This window comes from Phodopus roborovskii, unplaced genomic scaffold (genome assembly GCF_943737965.1).
Source record: "Phodopus roborovskii unplaced genomic scaffold, PHOROB, whole genome shotgun sequence".
Lineage (NCBI taxonomy): Eukaryota > Metazoa > Chordata > Mammalia > Rodentia > Cricetidae > Phodopus > Phodopus roborovskii.
This window is the reverse complement of record NW_026126418.1, coordinates 3657281-3676944: the sequence shown is the minus strand read 5'-3', so window position 1 is coordinate 3676944 and position 19664 is coordinate 3657281. Positions and strand designations below refer to the sequence as shown.

General features: G+C 36.4%; 1 protein-coding gene across 1 annotated transcript in view; it reads left to right on the top strand.

The window, feature by feature from the left end:
* The window catches only part of Ccdc73 (coiled-coil domain containing 73), a 92910-nt gene extending 73466 nt beyond the window's left edge, over positions 1-19444 (top strand). Inside the window, exons 12-17 of the mRNA XM_051184057.1 lie at positions 4515-4625; positions 6880-7014; positions 12404-12593; positions 13770-15164; positions 17287-17423; positions 19198-19444. Of these exons, the coding sequence (XP_051040014.1) occupies positions 4515-4625; positions 6880-7014; positions 12404-12593; positions 13770-15164; positions 17287-17423; positions 19198-19419 (2190 nt within the window). The 3' untranslated portion in view covers positions 19420-19444. The remainder of the gene's footprint in view (positions 1-4514; positions 4626-6879; positions 7015-12403; positions 12594-13769; positions 15165-17286; positions 17424-19197) is intronic.
* Positions 19445-19664: the final 220 nt, after the last annotated feature.

Below are 19664 nucleotides of genomic sequence, written 5' to 3'. Positions count from 1 at the left end.
GACTATAGAAGGATAGTATATAAACTCTAGAAATGACAGAGACAACTTGCCTTGTCAGTCACCTGTTCTTCTGTAATCTTCCATCTTCAGCCCATAGGCCATGGTGTGTCTAGCAGACTCTTCCATGAAGCAGGAATTCTGTAGCAATGTCCATCTTGTATCAGCAGTCACTTTCCTGTGAGTCCTGCATGTCCAGTTTATACAGCATAAAGTCAAACAGTCCAGACAAGAGCAGTATCTTGTCACAGCCAGTTCTGTTGAGAAAATTTGGTTGCTAAAAATTTTCTTCCTACAGGATCCCATGGAACAATCATCGTCCCATTTCAGCAGAAAGTAACCTTAAGATAATGACACCCTCTTTCCCTACCCTTGGAATTTGGGGATAATAGTCACCTTCTTTGGGTTGGTTTTAGTTATTTAGGGTCGGGTATGGAAAGTGATGCTTGCACTCGGGTTTATCTTTTAGACAGGAATAGGGTATGGTTGGGAAAGGTATGGTTTAGATGGGATATAGGTAGATTAGCCTATTTTCTTGTGAATTATTGAGTAAGAGTGAGATAATAGTATTTTACAGCTTACATTGTTATATATTCTTATTTGTGGTAAGCTATGTAAAATTAAGTTTATATTTTGTTATATTGTATGAAATTTTTCCACTTATGATGTTTTATGCACATTATTCTTACCATATTCTATGTATGTATACTTTTCTTGTATTCAAGACATTTTGTATATTGATACAATTTGGGATATTTATCATGCTGCCCTTTATAGTTCTACCTCTTGTCTTGACATTTCTACTCTACCTCTATTTTAGGGATTTATATGTATGTATATGTACATAGTTATAATGTTTAGGTATTTGTTCCTGCTTTACTCAGGGAAGTTTCAATCAGTTTTTTAGCTAAGTTCTTGAGTATTACAGATTATCTTCACTCATGTTTCCTTTACCTATGAGATTAGTCAGACATAGATGCTTAATCTTCAATCACTTCATAGACATGCAGAACATGGCATTTAAATGTTTTAATATTAGTACTCTGTTGACATGAGACACTGTTGCTACTGACAGCACCGTGCACTTTCCCGAAAATATGTTGGACACATATTGCTCCTGCTGGAGTTCATTCTTGCCTCAGCTAATGGCCTCTTGGGCAAAGAACTGCCCCTGCCTTGACCACTGATTTGGACATGCAGTCCTATGTGCTTGCAGGAGACAAAAATAGAAGACTGCTGGACCTTGCCAAGTCAGGGTAAGACAGCCTTTCTACTTCCCTGCTGTTGTTGTGGTCTGTCAAGTACTCTTGGCCTTAGCCAAAACTGGGTGTACCAATTTTTCTGTGAGACCTTGGGTGACTGTCCAGGTAGCTTGCTGTTTCTGTCCTCGCTGCAACTTTTGGAAGTTGCCCATCTGCACTTCCTGTCTACCTTAGTATCATTATTTTCCTTCTCAGGTCTTGATGAGGTTGAAGATTAAACTATCACAACTATTATCCTCTCTTCCTAGTTAGATATATTAGGTACTAGACTTATGTTTTCCAGCTTAGGACAACTCTATTGTAAACTCCGTTATGCCTTCACCCTAGGACTAGATAGGTAGGTCATTTTATTCTTGATTTTTCTTTTCTTAGAGCACACTTGTTATTCACTGTTTTGTGTATAGTTTTGTATCAAGCCTAAATCTTTTCTTTAGACTAAAAGGGGAATTGTAGAGGGATATTCACTTTGTCTCCTTCTGTGGCACTGACCACACACACCCATTTGGGGGTGGATCCAGGGGCAGAAGTGACCTGTGGAAGGAGGTCTGAGGGGGAGCCGGGGAACACTCTCTTGCTGGTGGGTCGCGGTGAGGAGAGCATCTGGTGGAACCTGCTGGTGTTAATCTGTCTAGGTTGTAAGTTATTTCTCCCTGAATAAACATCTATTCGGCCTATTTGCTTATCCTGATCCTTATTTAACTGCAATAATGGTGGTGTGGGCTTCCCATGGCTGAGAGGCAGATAGGCAGGTCCCTGGGCTTAATGGCTGGTGAGCCAGGTCACTCTGCCTGGTTGGTGCTCAGGTTAATGAGAGATGTTGTTTCAGAAAAGCTTCTGAGGAATGATAACACCTTAAGTGAATCTCTCTCCCTGAGCATACACACATGTGCAAACAAGGTGAGAGGATATAAAAGAGAGAAAAAGAGTTTGGGAATCAGTCTAAAGAGTCTGGTATGTTTCATAAAAAGAGTGGACCAAGAAAATAGAAGGAGAAACAATACAAAAAGTTTCACAGGCCTGAAGGGTATGAGTTCATTTTGCCTAATATCAGTGTGTATCACTGTAAAATATAGATTACACATAAAAAGATGATTCTGAAACTGCAGAAAAGTATGAAATGTAAAGAATCAGGAATGAGAATAACACATTTGCCTAAGCTTTCTCATTGGCAAAACTGGACTGTAGGGAAAAATGTAGTTGTGTCTGTAGAAGTTAGGAAGAAATCTCCAAAGCAGAGTTGTTCTGCATTCAGCCAATCCAGTATCTCAGTAAATAAGAAGGATCCCAGAAACAATTACCATCCACTTCTGCTATATCATGACAATGGTTTACTGTACCCAGTAAGGAAATAAAGGGGACTGTGGGATCTAGGAAACAGGAGACTGCAGGAGAGGAGGGGATCCTCTCTGATAACTTGGCTGGTACAGTCAACTGAGAAAGTAAGTTGTAATGCAAGGATGGAAGGGCTCCAAAGAAATGAAGTCACACCAGGTGGTGGTGGCGCACGCCTTTAGTCTCAGCACTCAGGGGGCAGAGGCAGGCAGATCTTTGTGAGTTTGAGGCCAGCCTGGGCTACAGAGTGAGTGCCAGGATAGACTCCAAAGCGACACAGAAAAACCCTGTCTCAAAAAACAGAAGTGCAGCCACATACCTGAAGGAGGTGGTATTTTTTAAGATAGGATATGAACCAAGAATAATTGACACACCTAATATATACTGTTTTAAGAACATGATGCTATTGGTCATTTATTGTTCTTAAAATAGAGATTATGGTATGTTCTCTCATCTCTTTCCTAAACATTGATCTACTTTCTAAAACAGAATATGCTGTCCATATAAATAGATACTCTAAAAAATAATTGTTACAAAATACTAAAATACTAAGCACCTATTAATTATACAACAGTAAATATTTTAAAACTACCCTATTATTATGTGTAACCATGGATTAAGGAAATATGTATTATGTGAAAATGTTCATATTGTCCTGAAATAGAGCAATCAAAATAGGTGTTCGGTTTAGATATTTCAAAGTGCAGTGCTTCTAGTGGGACAGAGGAGAGTGTTTTTTTCACAAATTGTGAAATGCTTTGTATTAGATGTGTTGTCATAATTTCACAGACATATTTACACACTGATATTCTAGATGTTACTGAGAACTCTTTAAATAGAATATTCTGAAGACTTTTAAATGAAATGAATTTGTATTTAGTAATATGGAAGGTAAACAGGAGATAGTTTTGCCTTTTATAAAAGCACATTGCAGAGCAATAGGTATGTGTGATAAAGGCCTCAGCTGTATGTAAAGACATTTTGTCTGCTTTTCCTGTGGTGAGAACCTCTGATTACAGAAACTTAAGTGCTGACTTTAGGGAGGGGAACTTGGAGAGACCACTTCCATCTTTTCCTTTTATATTGTTTTGTGTAGCTGGAAATTTTTACCAAGTGTATGTAGCTTTATAAATGATAAACAAATGAATTTAAAATTCTAGATGCATTAGATATATAGATACCATTTTTCAGTTTGCATAAATTACAGATAGTAAAGAGACCTAATAATATTAGTGATTGGAATTCACAGTTCCTAAATTTTAGTCTTAGAAAACACTTGATGATATTTTTGTTTTTTATTATTTTTAAATTTTTAAAAAAGTTTTTATTCTTTGTGGCTTTCACATCATATATATATTCATATATACATAATATATGTATATATAATGTATATATATGTGTATATATTTTTTTTTGAGAGATAGGGTGATTCTATTAAATTAGTTCAATGAAGTAGCTAAGTGATGTGTTAAATAAGTTAGGCTAAAAAGTATTAATTTGAAATTAGAATTGTTTTTTAAGGGTTCTTAGCCAGTTAATTTCTAAAATAAACAGGTAAAAACGTCTTATGGTAGTTAAAATTTTTAGTAGGTTAGGTTGGATTATGCTACATTTCATGCTTTTCAATGCTGTACTTTATATTACTTTTTCAGTACATTAAAACTTATGCAGTGAAACTGAATAATGGCAATGTTTTTATACCCTTTTATAGCCGTTTCTTCATCATAGCCTCCCCCTATTTCCTGTTAGGAAACTCTAAGCACCTTTCTGTTAATTTATGAAAATTATTGTTGAGGTAGCACATTATCACTGATCTGTATGGTACTTTCAGCATGTTCCACGCAAAGGTCTGAGCAACATAAAACACATCAAAATTCATTAATGTGGTATTGATTATTTTTTGGATAATTAATTTTATTGCAGACCCTTGAAAGAGATAATGAGCTGCAAAGGGAGAAGGTAAAAGAAAATGAAGAAAAGTTCCTTAATCTTCAGAATGAGCATGAGAAAGCACTAGGAACTTGGAAGAGACGTGTAGGTTTATTAAATTGTAAAATATTAAAGTATTTAAAATAGCTATAGATATTTAAAATAACTATTGAATGCTAAGAAAATATTTAAAAACTGATAAGTCAAACACATTTTCTTCTTGTACTCATATTTCCACCAAAGTGAGAGTATTTTTAAAAACTAAATTTAATAAAATTCCCTTTAGTGTTTCCATGAATGGAAGACTATATGTGTTTGTGTTTGTATATAAAGCATATGTGACTATCTAGAATAGCTGTTAATATGTGGCAAATAATGTCTATTTAAATAAAATAAGTCCGTGTATCTTAGCGAGTTAGAACCATATGTAAACTATTGGTGTCTGGGCAAGGTTGCTTTCCTAGGTAGTTTTGTTGAGATGTGTCAGAGCCATGTTAGAACATGTTTGCAGTAGTTGAGTTCTGTTGTACTAATACTTTATAATGAGATTATATGTTGTAAACAGTTGCTTCCTTGAAGTCATTTTCTCTTTTACACTAAATGTTTATTTTGATAAAATATATGAAACAAATGTAGAAAATGATGGAAGTTCAAATTGCAAAGCAAAATTTTACTTCAAAAACTGATGGATCACAAAATTGGATTTTTTTTTTTTTTTTAATCTTAGTACCAATTTTCATTGCCTTTTCAATTCCTTAGAAAGGAATTGAGATAATTGTCTCCGGCTATAATGTATGGAAAACATGGCTTTAATCACTCTTTAAAAACAGAATTAACACAGTAGAAAGTCCCTGCGTTTATGGAACTATACTTTAGGCATATATGATTCTATTTCAGATGACTGTATTAATTATACCATTTTATTATACTAATGTATATCTGAATATAAGTTTTATGACATTCTCTGTAGATTATTTTATTTGATTTCTGATATAGAAAACCCAATTTATTTGTAGTTAATAAGTTTTCCTAATTCAGAGTTTGAAGTGATCAACTTGGCCATTGTTGGTTTTGATATGCTTTGTTCAAATCTAAGAAAATTATTTCATACTTACATCACAACACTAAACATTGGCTAATAATATCCACCAGGAAAATATATCATCAAGGAACAAGTACAGTAACATCAGTTATTCTGCTTTGCACTCCAGTACCTCCCTTCTCATATACTCTTTAAAAGGCTGTGAAAGTGGTGCTGTGAGGATAGGGAAAGCTTGGAAGCAGAAAGGAGCTGCAAATTAAACAATTAAATATAACATTTGTATCTGGAAACTGAGCTTCCACAGCCTGTGCAGTTAATCAAAGCATAGTAACATTCATTTTCTCTTCTGAGAATACAACAGTGGCCGTCTTCCAAGGGCAAATGAATGATTAAGAATAGAGGAAATGGGACTGTTGAGAATCCTCTTGCAGGTTTAGCTCCCAGCACCCATACTGGAAGATTAGCAACCAGGGTTTCTGATGCCCAATTCTGACCTCCATGGACACAAACATGTGCACAAGTACATTTCAAATACCTAAATAACACATTTTTTAAAAAAGGAAAGGCAACTTTATTGATAAGGCTATAATTTGTAAGCTTAAATAAAATGGCTTATCATAAGATTTGTAGATTATGCAACCACAAACTATCATAAACCACATATCATAAACTATCGTAATTATAATCATATATCAAAGCTATAATAAACTAAGCAGAATAAGAAAAAGCCACTTTGGTTTTGTAAGAATATTTTAAACTGGAGAGCAGATCTATATAGTCTGTGTGTCTATGTGCTTGTAGTCACGTGTGAAGTTTCTATGGAAGAGCATTCCCCAGCCCTGCAAGAACGCAGTTGTGAGCTGCACATGCAGTGAAGCTCAATTTCCAGATGGAAACACGAGGCTCAGGTGCCAGTGTCTGCTGTAACACCTAGTGTTCTGCACCTCTAGATAGCTCAGCTAAACACATGAGTGTGCAACAATGAAGATTAAAATCATACACATGGAACTTTTGTAGGATTTTATGATGAAGGTAAAAAAAAATTTATAAGAAAGTATTTATGGGCACAGACCCTAGGTTCAATTTTGGATTGCAATTTGACTGGTACTTTCTGTCTGCACTGACTTAATCTTAAGTCTCACATTTCTCAAAGAGTATGAATATACAATCATGTTTGTTAAATACATGTCGCTATTACAATGTTATTTCTTAATTCAAGTAGTTAATTTTGTTACTTTTTTTATAAATAATTATTTTATAAAACTAATTTTCAGGTAAAATATATGCACTTCTTATTTTGACATAATTTTATCCTAGGTTGAAGAAATTAGTAGAGAAATGAATGAGATTAAAAGTGAGTTGTCATTACTTAAGGAAACTCATGCTAAGTTGAAAGAACATTACAACAAATTATATGATCAGAAAAAACATGAGGAATGCAAGAAGTTTCAGGTAAAGTCAAAGTATGTTTTAGGGTATTAACTGTTAAATTAGGGCCATCACTGGTGGGTTTTTTTTTCCAAGTTATATTTTAGGTCGCTCAGCTTTTAACACGTTAATTTTAACTATGTTGTTTGTCATACAGTTTTATTTGGCTTTGGTGTGGAGTGTAACAGAAGGTACAAGAGTCCCTTAGGTTTAGATTTTTGATTATCTTGGGGCCACATTTGTTGAAAACCCTGTTCTTGTCCAGTATAGTGGTTCACACCTTTAATCCTAGCACTCAGGAAGCAGAGGCAGGTGAATCTCTGTGAATTCAAGGTCAGCCTGGTCTACATACTAAGTTTCAAAATAGCCAGGACTGTATTGAAAGAACCTGCCTCTGTCTCTGTTTCTATCTCTCTGTCTCTCTCACACACACATACACACAGAGAGAAGAAGAAGAGGAGAAGGAGGAGACGGAGGAGGAGGAAGAAATAAAGCAAACTGCTGTTCTTCCTCCCACTGTAACTTGAAACTTCCTCTGAAATAAGTGGGTCTATTTCTAGACTCTATAGTGTTCATCGTTATTTATTAGACTCATAAATTGATGCCAATAGCACAGTGCCTATATTAGTGCAGCTCTTAAACACATCTTCACATAAGTAGAAGTTCTTCAGTTTTGTTGTTTTATTTTTCAGTTACTTTTTGCTGTTGTAGATTTCTTACAGTTCCATTTCACTTTTAAAATTTATCAATTTCTGCAAGAGAATTCGCCTCTATTTCCATTGAGATTGTATTAGTTTCTCTCAATTTGATGCAAACTAGAATCACCTGGGAAGAAGAACCCTCAATTCAAGAATTGACTCTATTGGAAACCTGTGGTCATGTCTTGATTAATGACTGAGAAAGGGGACAGTTCATTTTGGCAGTGCTACCCTTGGCCAAGCATGTAGTCCTGGGTTTTATAAGAAAGGCAGCTGAGGAAGCAAGCCTGTAATGAGTCTTTCTGTCCTTCCAGCCAGCTCCCAATGATGACACAGAGACTTCTGATTAATCATGGGAGCTTAGCCTATAGCTTAGGCTTATTCCTAACTGGCTCTCTAACTTAAATTAACCCATGTATATTAACCTATGTTCTATTATATGGCATTACCTCTCTTTTCCATCTTGCATCTCCTGTTTCATCTCCATGTCTTTTGGTTTCTCCTCCATGTCTAGATTCCTCCTCTTCCTTTCTCTCCCCAGAAATCATGTCTATACTTGCTGCCTAGTTATTGGCTGCTCAGCTTTTTATTACAACAGTCACAGCAATATATCTTCACACAGTGTACAAATATCCCACAACACAAGCCAGTACGCATTACTCATAGGTCTCTACTTCAGTTCCTGTCTCCAGGTTCCTTCCTGAGTTTCTGCCTTGACTTCTCTCAAAATGGACCGTGACCTGGTATTTGCATGTAAATAAGCATTTTTTCCTCTAAGTTGGTCAATGTTTTATCATAGCAGCAGAGATGCAAAAGAGGACACTGAGTGTTTTTTCTTAAGACTCAAAGTTGTCATGGGATGTGTCCCTGATTTTTTTTTTGTTAGTGAGTTCATTGGTAAATAGAAAAGCTGGTCGATTTTCTGTGTTGAATTTTCCCTACTTTGCTGGATTTGTTTCTCATATCTAAGAGTTTTTAGGGAGAGACTTTAGTGTTTTTCTCAGTATAGGCTCATATCATCTACAATCAGGGATAGTTTAACTTCTTCCTTTCCTATTTGTATCCCCCCTCCCTGCCTTGTTACATTATTAGGGGACATGTTTCCAGTGTTTCCACTCATTGAGTGTCATGCTGGCTATGCAGTCTTTTTATTATGTTCTGGTGCAGTCCTTCTGTGCTTAGCTTCTTCAGGGCTTTTAGGAAGGATGTTAATTTTTCCTAAAAACCTTTTCTCTATTTAAATGACCCTATGATTTTATCCTTGGCTCTGTTTGCTGGATATGTTTCTTGGTTGTGTATGCTGGAACATTCTTTTTTTGTTGTTTTTGAATTTTTTTTGTTTTTTTTGTTTTGTTTTGTTTTGAAACAGGCTTTCTCTGTATTGCTTTGGAGGCTGTCCTGGAACTAGCACTATAAACCATCCTGGCCTTAAACTCACAGAGATCTGCCTGCCTCTGCCTCGAGTGCTGGGACTAAAGGTGTGCGCCAGCAACGCCCAGCTCTTTCTTTGAATTTTTAAAATTTATTTTGTGTGTTTTTCATATCATGTATCTTCATCCCATTAATTCCCTGTTCCTTCACATCTGGCCTGTGCCCCTTCATCCCCCCCCCAATAAAACAAAATTTGAGAGAAAATAAAATGAGAAAAATAAAAAAGGGAAGGAATTAAAAATCTCATAATGGAAGCTGCAGTGTAATCCAACAAGTCGTGTCATATACCCCTTTGTGCATACATCTCTGCTTGCAAGTTTTCATTGCAAAGAGTCATTAGTTCTGTTCAATGCTGGATCCCCACTAGAACTCTTCCTGGACATCCCACGGCCCCCTGTGTTGTGGAGATCTTACAGCTTTGGGTCTGCAGGTCAGGTCCCTTCACTTGATCCAATAGATCATAGAGGATGGATGTTGGGGCAGGCCAAGTCAAAACCCTGAGTTTGGACCTGAACAGCTGTAGGATTGGTCCTCTAGATGGGAAATGGGGTCAGCTCTCCCATGGTCACAGTTTTGAGACTGGCTCTCCCACACCTGTGAAACAGTGTTGGCTGAATTGTGCTGCCCTGCTGAGATGCAGGGCCTACTCTTTCTAATGTTGTAGATGGTGGGGGTTAGGGATGATTCTGTAGCTTCTCTGGTGAATGGTGGATAAGTGTCCACCAAGGTGAGGCAGCTGCCAGTACTGTTCAAGCCTCTACTACCTGAGATCTTTGTGCTCTTGGCCTTCCACTGGGAGTTTCTTTCTTTTCAGTTCTGGTCAGTATTGCTTCATGTATTTTAAACTCGGTAGGCATTTGATTTATGAGTGTTATGGCACATTTATGATTGTTATACCTTCCAGATTAATTGGCCTTTATATCATTATTCTGTTTTATTTCATTGTTGTCCTAGGTGTAGTCTTTGATACTTAATACATCAACTCCATTTTTATTATGAATGTTTTAAAAGTTTTATTTTAAAATGGTTTTGTTGTTTTGTTTTGTTTTTTGAGACAGGGTTTCTCTGTATTGCTTTGGAGCCTGTCCTGGAATTAGCTTTGTAGACTAGGCTGGCCTCAAATGAGATCTGTCAGCCTCTGCCTCCTGAGTGCTGGGACTAAAGGCATGCACCATCAATGCCCAGTGAAAATGTATTTATACAATGTATTTTGACCATGTTTTCTTTTCCTCCAACTCCTCCAAGCTCCTCCACATTTCCCTGTCTACTCAACTTCATGTTCTTTCTCTGTTTCAAAAAAGGAAAGACAATCACAAAAAAAATTGACAATCAAAACAAACTTTTAAAAAATCAGTAAGACAAAAGATGTCAAAAACAAGTGTTCAGTGCTTATAACTTTATTTTGTTACTTTAATAGACATATGTATTTTCTATCTTTTCTGTTTCCTCCCTTACCTTTTTTTTTTTTTTTTTTTTTTTTTTTTTTTTTTTTGTGCTGTTGTTTTTTAGACAGGGTCTTATGTAGCCCAGGCTACCTTGAACTCATTGAGTAGCCAAGGATGAATTTGAACTTATGATCTTCCAGCCTCTGTCTCCCTGAGTATTTGGATTCCCAGCATGCACCTCCATATCAGGATCCCTGTTTCCTTCTGTTATGATAAAAAAAATAGTAGGAGGAATGCCTTTTACTTATTTATTCCTAGAGTACATTACTTACATTTTATTATTATGGTAATATATATTTATATATGTATATATATCATAAAGTTTGCTATTTTAACATTTTATACACACACAGCTTAATACTGTTAAGTACATTTACAATGCATATTGTTCGACACCAATAAAATCATATGTACAAGAACAGGCATGGGCCTGGATTTGATCCACAAGAGGTGTCTTGCTGACCTCCCTGCTCCAGAGTTTGTCATAATATATTTTCAGATAATATACCAGAGCTTTTTACGGGAAGAAGACTCTACAGCCATGTTGTCATTGTTCTCCTTCCTGCCCTTTGTGTTATTGTTACTATACACTTTGCTTCTGCCTAATTTATGAACCTTACTGTATAATGTTTACCATTTTGCTTTAAAAATTACTTAAGTGCTGGGTGGTGGTGGTGCAAACCTTTAATCCCAGCACTTGGGAGGCAGAGGCAGAGGCAGGAGGATCTCTGTGAGTTCAGGGCCAGCCTGGTCTACAGAGTGAGTTCCAGGATAGTCTCCAAAGCTACAGAGAAACCCTGTCTCAAAAAAAAAAAAAAAAAAAAAAAAAAAAGAAAGAAAGAAAGAAAGAAAAAGAAAAAAAAAATTAAAGAAAAAAAAAAAAAGGAAAAAGAGAGAAAAGACTTTAAGTAATTACCTGACAAAGAAATAACACTTAGATAAAGTGTCATCCATAGACTCCCATGCTGACCATTTCTGTCATTCTTCATTCCCACAGGAAGAGCTTGGGTAACTATAGCAATTTTTCCCTGAAAGAACAATTTTCACTGTAGTCCTTTGTCTGAGTGATCTTATCTCATATATTTAATCTACTCATCTAATAATTTACTTTGAATAGGCAAGTTCAAAGACAAGTTACTTTAGGATGGCTAGAAATAACAGTAAATGGTCTAGAAATGTATATTATTTGAAAGCACTTTGAAGTTAGTTCTTCCCAAATGAGAAATCTTGTTTTGCTGTGTCTAATCTTTTCATAAAACTGGTATAACTAACATGTGTGCTTGTTCACAGATTCCTTCATTCTTTTGTCTGTAACTTATTTGGTGAACATTCACTTGCCATAGTCTATTGTGACACACTGTTGAAAATGATGAAAACATGCAAAGAGAGATATATACTGGTGTTTTTAGGATTTTGTTTTTGAGACAGAGCTCACATTGTAGTCTAAACTGACCTGGAACACTAAAATCCAGGCTGGCTCCAAACTCCTGATGACCCTGTTGCTTCAGCCTCCTGAGTGCTAGAGTGTAGGTATGTGCCACCATTCCTGGTTTGTTTGCTGTCTTATAGGTATATAAAATGCTACTTGAACAATTTGCCTGACCGAAGTAAATCCTACCCCTAATTTGCCTGCCTGTGTGTATAATAATGTGACAGACATGTTTGAAAGCATATTGAGCTCTCCGGTTTGTTTAAATGTAGGACTGTATACAAGGACGTTCAAAAGTCATTCGATTTTCAAATAGAAATTGCTGAGTAGCTGAACTAAAATCCACTTTTATCAGCAAAGTTTGCTCAAATATTTAGCACACTTAAACAATCTTTTCTATTTTGTACTAGAATATTCCAGAACTAAATAATGAAAATAGCGATGAACTATCCAGTAAAAAACCAGAAAACACCAACACACAAAAATACAATTCTGGTCAAGAAATATGGGGAAAAAATATGAAGAGTTTTTATTCAGATACTGATTACTACAGAGAAAAAGAAAAAATGACAGACCTACCTGTAGAAGAAATTGCAGAAGGTAATCTTAAAAGTACATTGATAGCTGGGTGGTGGTGGCGGCACATGCCTTTAATTCTAGCACTCAGGAGGCAGAGGTAGGCAGATCTCTGAGTTCAAGACCAGCCTGGTCTACAGAACTAGTTCCAGGACAGCCTTGAAAATCACAGAGAAACCCTGTCTTAAAAAAAAAAAAAAAAAAAAAAAAAAAAAAAGTACATTGATAAAGCTCCTTGGCCTTCCCCTGCCATTTAGGGGGCTGTCAGTTACAGCTTTGCTTTGGAGTCTTCCAGGACAGTTGGGAAACACCTTCCATGTGTGTGTAAACAAGCATTCTGCAAGTGAGTCCTTAACAGAGTCTGCAGAGAGCATCCTCTGGGTCACTGGCATACCTCTGGTGAGCAGGGCACCTTGGTTTAGATGCCCAGTCAGCACTGAGATGATTTCTAGGTTCTCCATTATGCAGAATGCTGAAAGTGGCGCTGACTGAAGTGTTCAGCTGAGGGTGAACAGCCACTTGGTGGAGATGTTGGAGAAAGAATGATTGAACCAACACAGACAGCCCTGGAAGACCTGAAATTTATTTTCTGAGTTATTTTAATTATATTTATTACATGGTATCTATAGTTAAAGCAAAGATGAATAAATTTCCTTGGGTAAGTAGATATTCTGTGAATGGGCCCAAAATTATTCCAGAATTTTAAAATACTTATAGAGTAATAAACAAACAAATAAAAAAGAAGATTGTCAAACATAGAAAAGCTAACTATCAACTTCTGAATGTTGTTAGATCTGGGTTGTAATGGAGGTTACTATATACATTAATTTTTTATCATTATGTGTTCATATAGGATTGTACTTTGTGCCCCAAAAGAAACTATAGGAAAAATGAAGGTCATTGTGTAAATATTTCATGCTGCTTGCCCCTTTGGGTAATACCTCATGCTGCTTACCCCCTTTAAACCAAAGTGTTTTGCTGTTGTGAACTAAAAAGTTTCAGGACAGAGCCAAAATTTTAGCATCCACATACTTTCTTTAGTATAGGAACTCAAAATTTAAATAAAATTGATGTCATGTTTGTATGTTTAATGTCTAATAGACTATTTAAGGCTAAATATGTCTTCACAAAACATAGGTGACACGTTATAAACAAGCTTTACTGAGATGATAACATTTTATTGTATCCTCTTCATGACAGATTTACAGCCTTTTGAAATAAGTGCCAAAAGCGAAATTAATGCTGTAGTATTTCAGGACAGACATCAAAGTGGAATGTCCCCAAGCAAAGCCCTTTGCCTAGATAACGAAGAAAGTAATCATGAGCAAGCCCTGGATGTTACCGACTGTAGAAAATCAGTCACTGTAGAAGTAAAAGACACGGTGAGCTTGGAAAAAGAGAGTGAATTTTCAGAACTTAAGTCATGGAACAATTTCTTAGTGGTAAATGAATCACTAGAAACAGAGAAGGTATGCTTAGAAGGAGTGGAAGGATTAGGTCTTTTCCACAGTGGTGTAGATGTACCTCTGGAGACTCGAAGTAACAAAGCACCTTTTAATGGCATTTCAAATGAGATGACCAACAAAAGAAACTATAACACAGATGTTTCTGAAAGCAAGACATTCAAACAGCAATTCAAATTGCTTCCAGCAGATCTGGAAAATGCTACAGAGAAGGAAATTACAAACCATGACCAAACCATAGCAGGATTAGATTCATTTCTAGATATCAAATTAATGTTAGATGATAAGTACCAAAAAATAAAACAAACCTCACATGAAGAGAGTGAGTGCAGCAGAGCATCTTTTTCATGTAAAGCTGTCCAGACACCTGAAGCAACTGTTGTCTCTGCTACGGTGATCAGCCCACCCTGCCCATCTGCTGTCTCTGATAATTTGAAAGTACTTAACAATTCAGAAAACAGTATTAATACTATGCCGACACTGGTAAAACCCACCTCAAGTCCTGCAGAAAGAACTATAAGGAAAAATATAAATAACATACAAAACAGTCCATTTAAGAACCATTTAGGATCTTCAGAAAGCAGTGTGAACAACATCTCAGACTTTCAGGTTAACCAAGGGGACAGTCACGTTTCACAAGCCAAAGATTTCAAACCTGTAGTTCCCATGACAGAAGAACAGCTTTCCAGTGAGAATCAGATAACCAAAGCTACAAAAAATGGCCTCTTTTCCTTGGTGGAAGTTAAGGAAAGACAGTGCATGCTTCTAAATGATAGACAGAAAACAGAGGCATTAAATGACATCCTGTCAGAAGGAACATTTGGTGAAGGTCAGGGAGAATCATGTTTGTCTCATTTAACACCGTCTGCAGACTCAGTAAACACAAGAGCAAGGTCGGCCTTTGATCTTCCCACTCCGGATAAAAAACTCAAGAAAACTCCAGAATATATGAAGTTTGTAGCCACTAGTCCTTGGTCAAAAATAAATCAAATTAAAACAGTGGGCACTTCATCTTCCAAGTTTGCTCTATTGCTGAAGGAGAAACCAGTAGGTCCAAAAAGCAAAGTGATTACTCAAGTGACTTTCTGTAAAACAGTTGGTCTGGATGACACCAGGAAAAATACTGAGCCAGGTAAGAAAACATGGCCACACATTTTATTTTCTCTATTGATTTACTGTTCTGGATACTCCAGATTTGTTTAAAGTGAAAAAGAATACATTTATGTTTGTATATGTAAGTTCACCTATACATAATACAGTGTATACAGAAACAGAATGGTTTTCTTAAGATGAGTTATTTTTAATCTAATCTAAACAGTAGTATCAGTATATCCCCATTCCCCCCCACCCACCCACTTTTTTGGAGGCTGTCCTGGAATTAGCTATTGTAGACAAGGCTGGTCTCAAACTCACAGAGATCTGCCAGCCTCTGCCTGCTGAGTGCTGGGACTAAAGGCATGCACCAACGCCCTGCTCACCAATCACATTTGGAAGTGTTCTTTTTCATTGTCAAAGTATGGCACCACCACCACGTCTAGGTCATGGAGTTGAAATTAGGGTTAACTACCTAGTGAATTAGTCTCTCTCTAGGTAAATTAGTCTTTTCTTTCTGTTTTTCCTTTTATATGTGTTCCTTCACTAGCATCACAAATCCCACTTGTTCTTCATTTTATTGGCAAAAGTAGAAGGAATTTATTTCACACCATTAGATTTTGTTGTTTTTGCTTGAAGCACTTTAATCATTTAACAATTATGTGCCTATGTTATATTCACATTACTTTAGAGATTAGAGGGTCCATTTTCTTCTTGAAGTAACGCGTGAATGAAAGAATTAACTTTTAATTCCTGGAGTTCCAGGAAATGTAATAACTTGGTGAAATACAGGATTTGGTAGAGATGTGGATGTTTGGGGGCAATACTTTGAAATTCATACTCCCTGCTTTTGTTTAACTTTTATTACAGATATTTAAAAATGTACTACATATTGGGCTCTGGAGGTAGCTGGTAAAGGCAACTTGGCCATATGAAAGTAAGAACCAGTGTTTGATCTTCAACACCTGAATGCTGGTGGGTGTGGCAGAGTCCTGGGATTCTTGGAGGCAGCTGGCTAGCCAGATTAGCTGAATAGAGCCAGTTTTGTGTTCAAATGAGCACCCCTACATCTATATACAAGGTGGAGTAAATGAGGTCATTTGATGTCTGCCTCTGCCACACATGTGTACACACATGCAAACATGCATACACAAATGTACCATCATGCAAAAAACTCCATATGATTAGCTATGTTAAATATATCAAAGTTTGTGATGGAAATGAAGAAAGTATGTTTACTCTGCTAATAGTATTCTCACAGTCAACATTGTTGAGGTTAAAGGCATTCTTAAGATTTCTTGGACAGTTTTACTGTCACTTAACTGGTCATCTTCCAGCTTTGGCCTCTCTAGTCCTGGAATCCAAGTAGATTAGATGTGTATCACCATGCTTTGCTAACTAGATTTTAAGGGAACTTTGTGGATTTAACACATTGAAGAAATGTAAGTTACAAGGAATGTTTTATATAGTCCACAGACTTAATAGGCTTTGTTCAAATAGAAAATTGAAAAAAAAAATTAAAAAAGAACACTGGGGGCTTAAAAACAAAGTAAATATACCTTGTTTACTAACACCATTAATGTAGGGGGAAAAAGATCATCAAAATGCTGTATACCCTCATTTCCCAAACTGCAATTTTAAGCATAGCTTTAAGGACTGACCTAACATTCACCATTTTCTCAACACATTTAATTGGCATAAGAGATATCTAAAATTCAAAAACTGAAGTTGCTATTCTTCCTAAGCATGTCTTTTCAGAGTTAACCAGCTCTGTTTTAAGTAATTTTTGTTATTAAGCCCAACAATCCCTTCTGACATAGCTCTTTGTGGCATTTTCTGATGTTTATTTTGTTCATTCCTCCCCACTAATCTGTATTTGTAAAATGGTCATTATGTAAATATATGTGTGGGTAATGTGGTGGTAACCAGGAAATGATAACATTTTGTACGTGTGTGTTTAAGAAGGTATTTATACCATCTTAACTTCCTTAACAATTTAGGAACAACAATAATACAGTATTGTTTTCTGAGAATTGGTAATACCTAAGTGACATGGAAATTGTTGATTTTTAAACACGAAAACATAAGATCAGAAAGTTCAGTCATTAAGATGTGTCTAAAGGATACAGTTCAGTTGTTGTCATTTCCTGTTTGTCAATCAGATACTTCCAGCATTAGCAGAGTTGCTGACACTGTGAGTTACTGGGGTATCCATTCAGATCCCAAGGGACAGTCGACCAGTGAAGAGAGGAATACAACTGAAAAGACGTTTTATGACTCTCCTTTTCCCACAGAACATGTAAGTCAATTAAAAATATTGCTGAGCAGACCTCGGTGAGCTAATTCTCCAGATATGTGTTGCACTGTATGCATCTGGATACTATAAGCCCTAACTGATCTCCAGAATAATATCAGGAGGGCAACATGGCACCATTTTTCACAATTAAGGCTGATAGAAAACAGCAGGAAAAAGTCACAGAGTATAAATCAAGTAGATACAATCCAGCCTGTTTATGGGACTGAGGCATCGTTCATGTACTCCTTTCTGTCACCTCAGCTTAGAAATAGTTGATTTGAACATCCAAAACTTTTTATTAATAAGCTATCAGACTAATTAATTTGTATTATTTTGGAAGCGTATGAAAGGATTAAATCTCCATAATGCAATGATAGGATACATGCATTACACTTTCTGTGACAAATGGTCAGTTCCTTACAATTTCAGTGACTTACTCTATGGGGTATGGAATATGATGCTTTTTTTTGTATTGTTGTTTTTCAAGACAGGATTTCTCTGTGTAGCCCTGGCTATCCTGGAACTCTCTCTATAGACCATGCTGGCCTCCAACTCACTGATCTATTTGCCTCTGCTTCCTGATTGCTGGGATTAAAGGTATGTGCCAGAAGGAAATAACTGTTTCCACTACTAGGTTGGGATCTTAGGGTTTTAATATAAATTTTGTATTTATAAAATACATATTTAAGTCCCTAATACCAAACACAGTAACCACTACTATAAAGCTCATTTTCTCTTAAAAAAAAAAATTTAAAATCTTATCTGAAAACCAATTTTTTTCCTCATGAAACCACTTCAAATATATCTGATAGGGATAAATTGGAAACAAAATATTTAACTCATGATAGTTACATTACACATTCATAAAAGGTACCATTTTTGAAGCTCCTTTACACAACTGTTTATGAAAAAAAATCTCAAGACCCAGGAAAGTGCTCACAGAAAAAGGCCAGAAAGATTCTATAGAATAATCAATAACACCTAAAAAAGAAGACTAGCAGTTGGCATGTCTTCCTGGGTAAGTTTATAAAAACAATATTTAGTTTTTTCATATTCTTCTACTATTTCATTAAAAAAAAAAAATCAATTCTCTTTTTCTTTTATAGTTTTTTGAGGTAGGGTTTGTCTGTGGCTTTGGAGCCTGTCCTGGAACTAGCTCTGTAGACCAGGCTGGCCTCAAACTCACAGAGATGTGCCTGCCTCTGCCTCCCAAGTGCTGGGATTAAAGGCGTTTGCCACCAACGCCCAGTGTCTTTGAATACAACATTTGGATTAGTGTGGAGATCTCTTAAAATGAGTGTTTTTGAATACAGCATTTGCATTAGCATCGTGTTTGGAAGTATGCCTCTTCTGCCTCAGTGCTCCTTCCCTTCTCAACAGTGTCAGAAGCCTGATAGAAAAGACCTTTTCTCTGTAGGTTTATGTTTGAATTTCTAATCTTCCCCCACTTTGACAGAAGTTACCAAACAGACATTTTTGGGAAGGGAGGGTATGGAAGACACTAACAGTTATCTGCATTTTTAAATTTATTTCATCATAAGCACAAGACCTATCAGAAAACATTTATGGTATCCCTGAGACGCACAAGTGCTTGGAGGATACTACATAATAAGCCTTCTATCCACATTAGGGACCGCTGCTACCAAACTACTACAGTAACTCATCTGCCATGAAATAGCTTATTCTACACTCCTAGTTGTTGGTTTGGTGTTTTGGATTTTCCTTACTGTCATTTGTATGACAATTTTGGTGGTAAAATAAACGTGGTCTTTCCTAGGTGAAAGCAGAGCCTTTGATTCCAACTGTGCAACAAAGCCACTCCCAGGTAAAGGAAGTAACAGACAATCCTGATCTACTCGCCTTTTCTCCTGGTAACAATGACTGGCAGAGCCTTATGATAAACCAACTAACTGAAATTGAAAGGTTACTAAGCTTAGAAAATGACAACCAGCCCCAAAAAAGAAAAGCAGAAGAAATGCTGGAAAAACTAATGGACTAAATGTTGATACATCTTTCAGTAGTGAAACTGACGTACTCCGGTGAAAACTGTTCACGTAAGCTTCACAGCTAGCTGATTCACGTCACCTTTTTCTAGTATGATGAAAAACCCTTGGTGTATTTCCTTCAAACATTGTTAGTTCTTTTCTTTACAGAACTCAAGTATTATGATTAAGACAAACTGGCCCTTATTTTTAGGGTTGGAGAGATGGCTCAGCCACTAAAGGCTAGGCTCACAACCAAAAA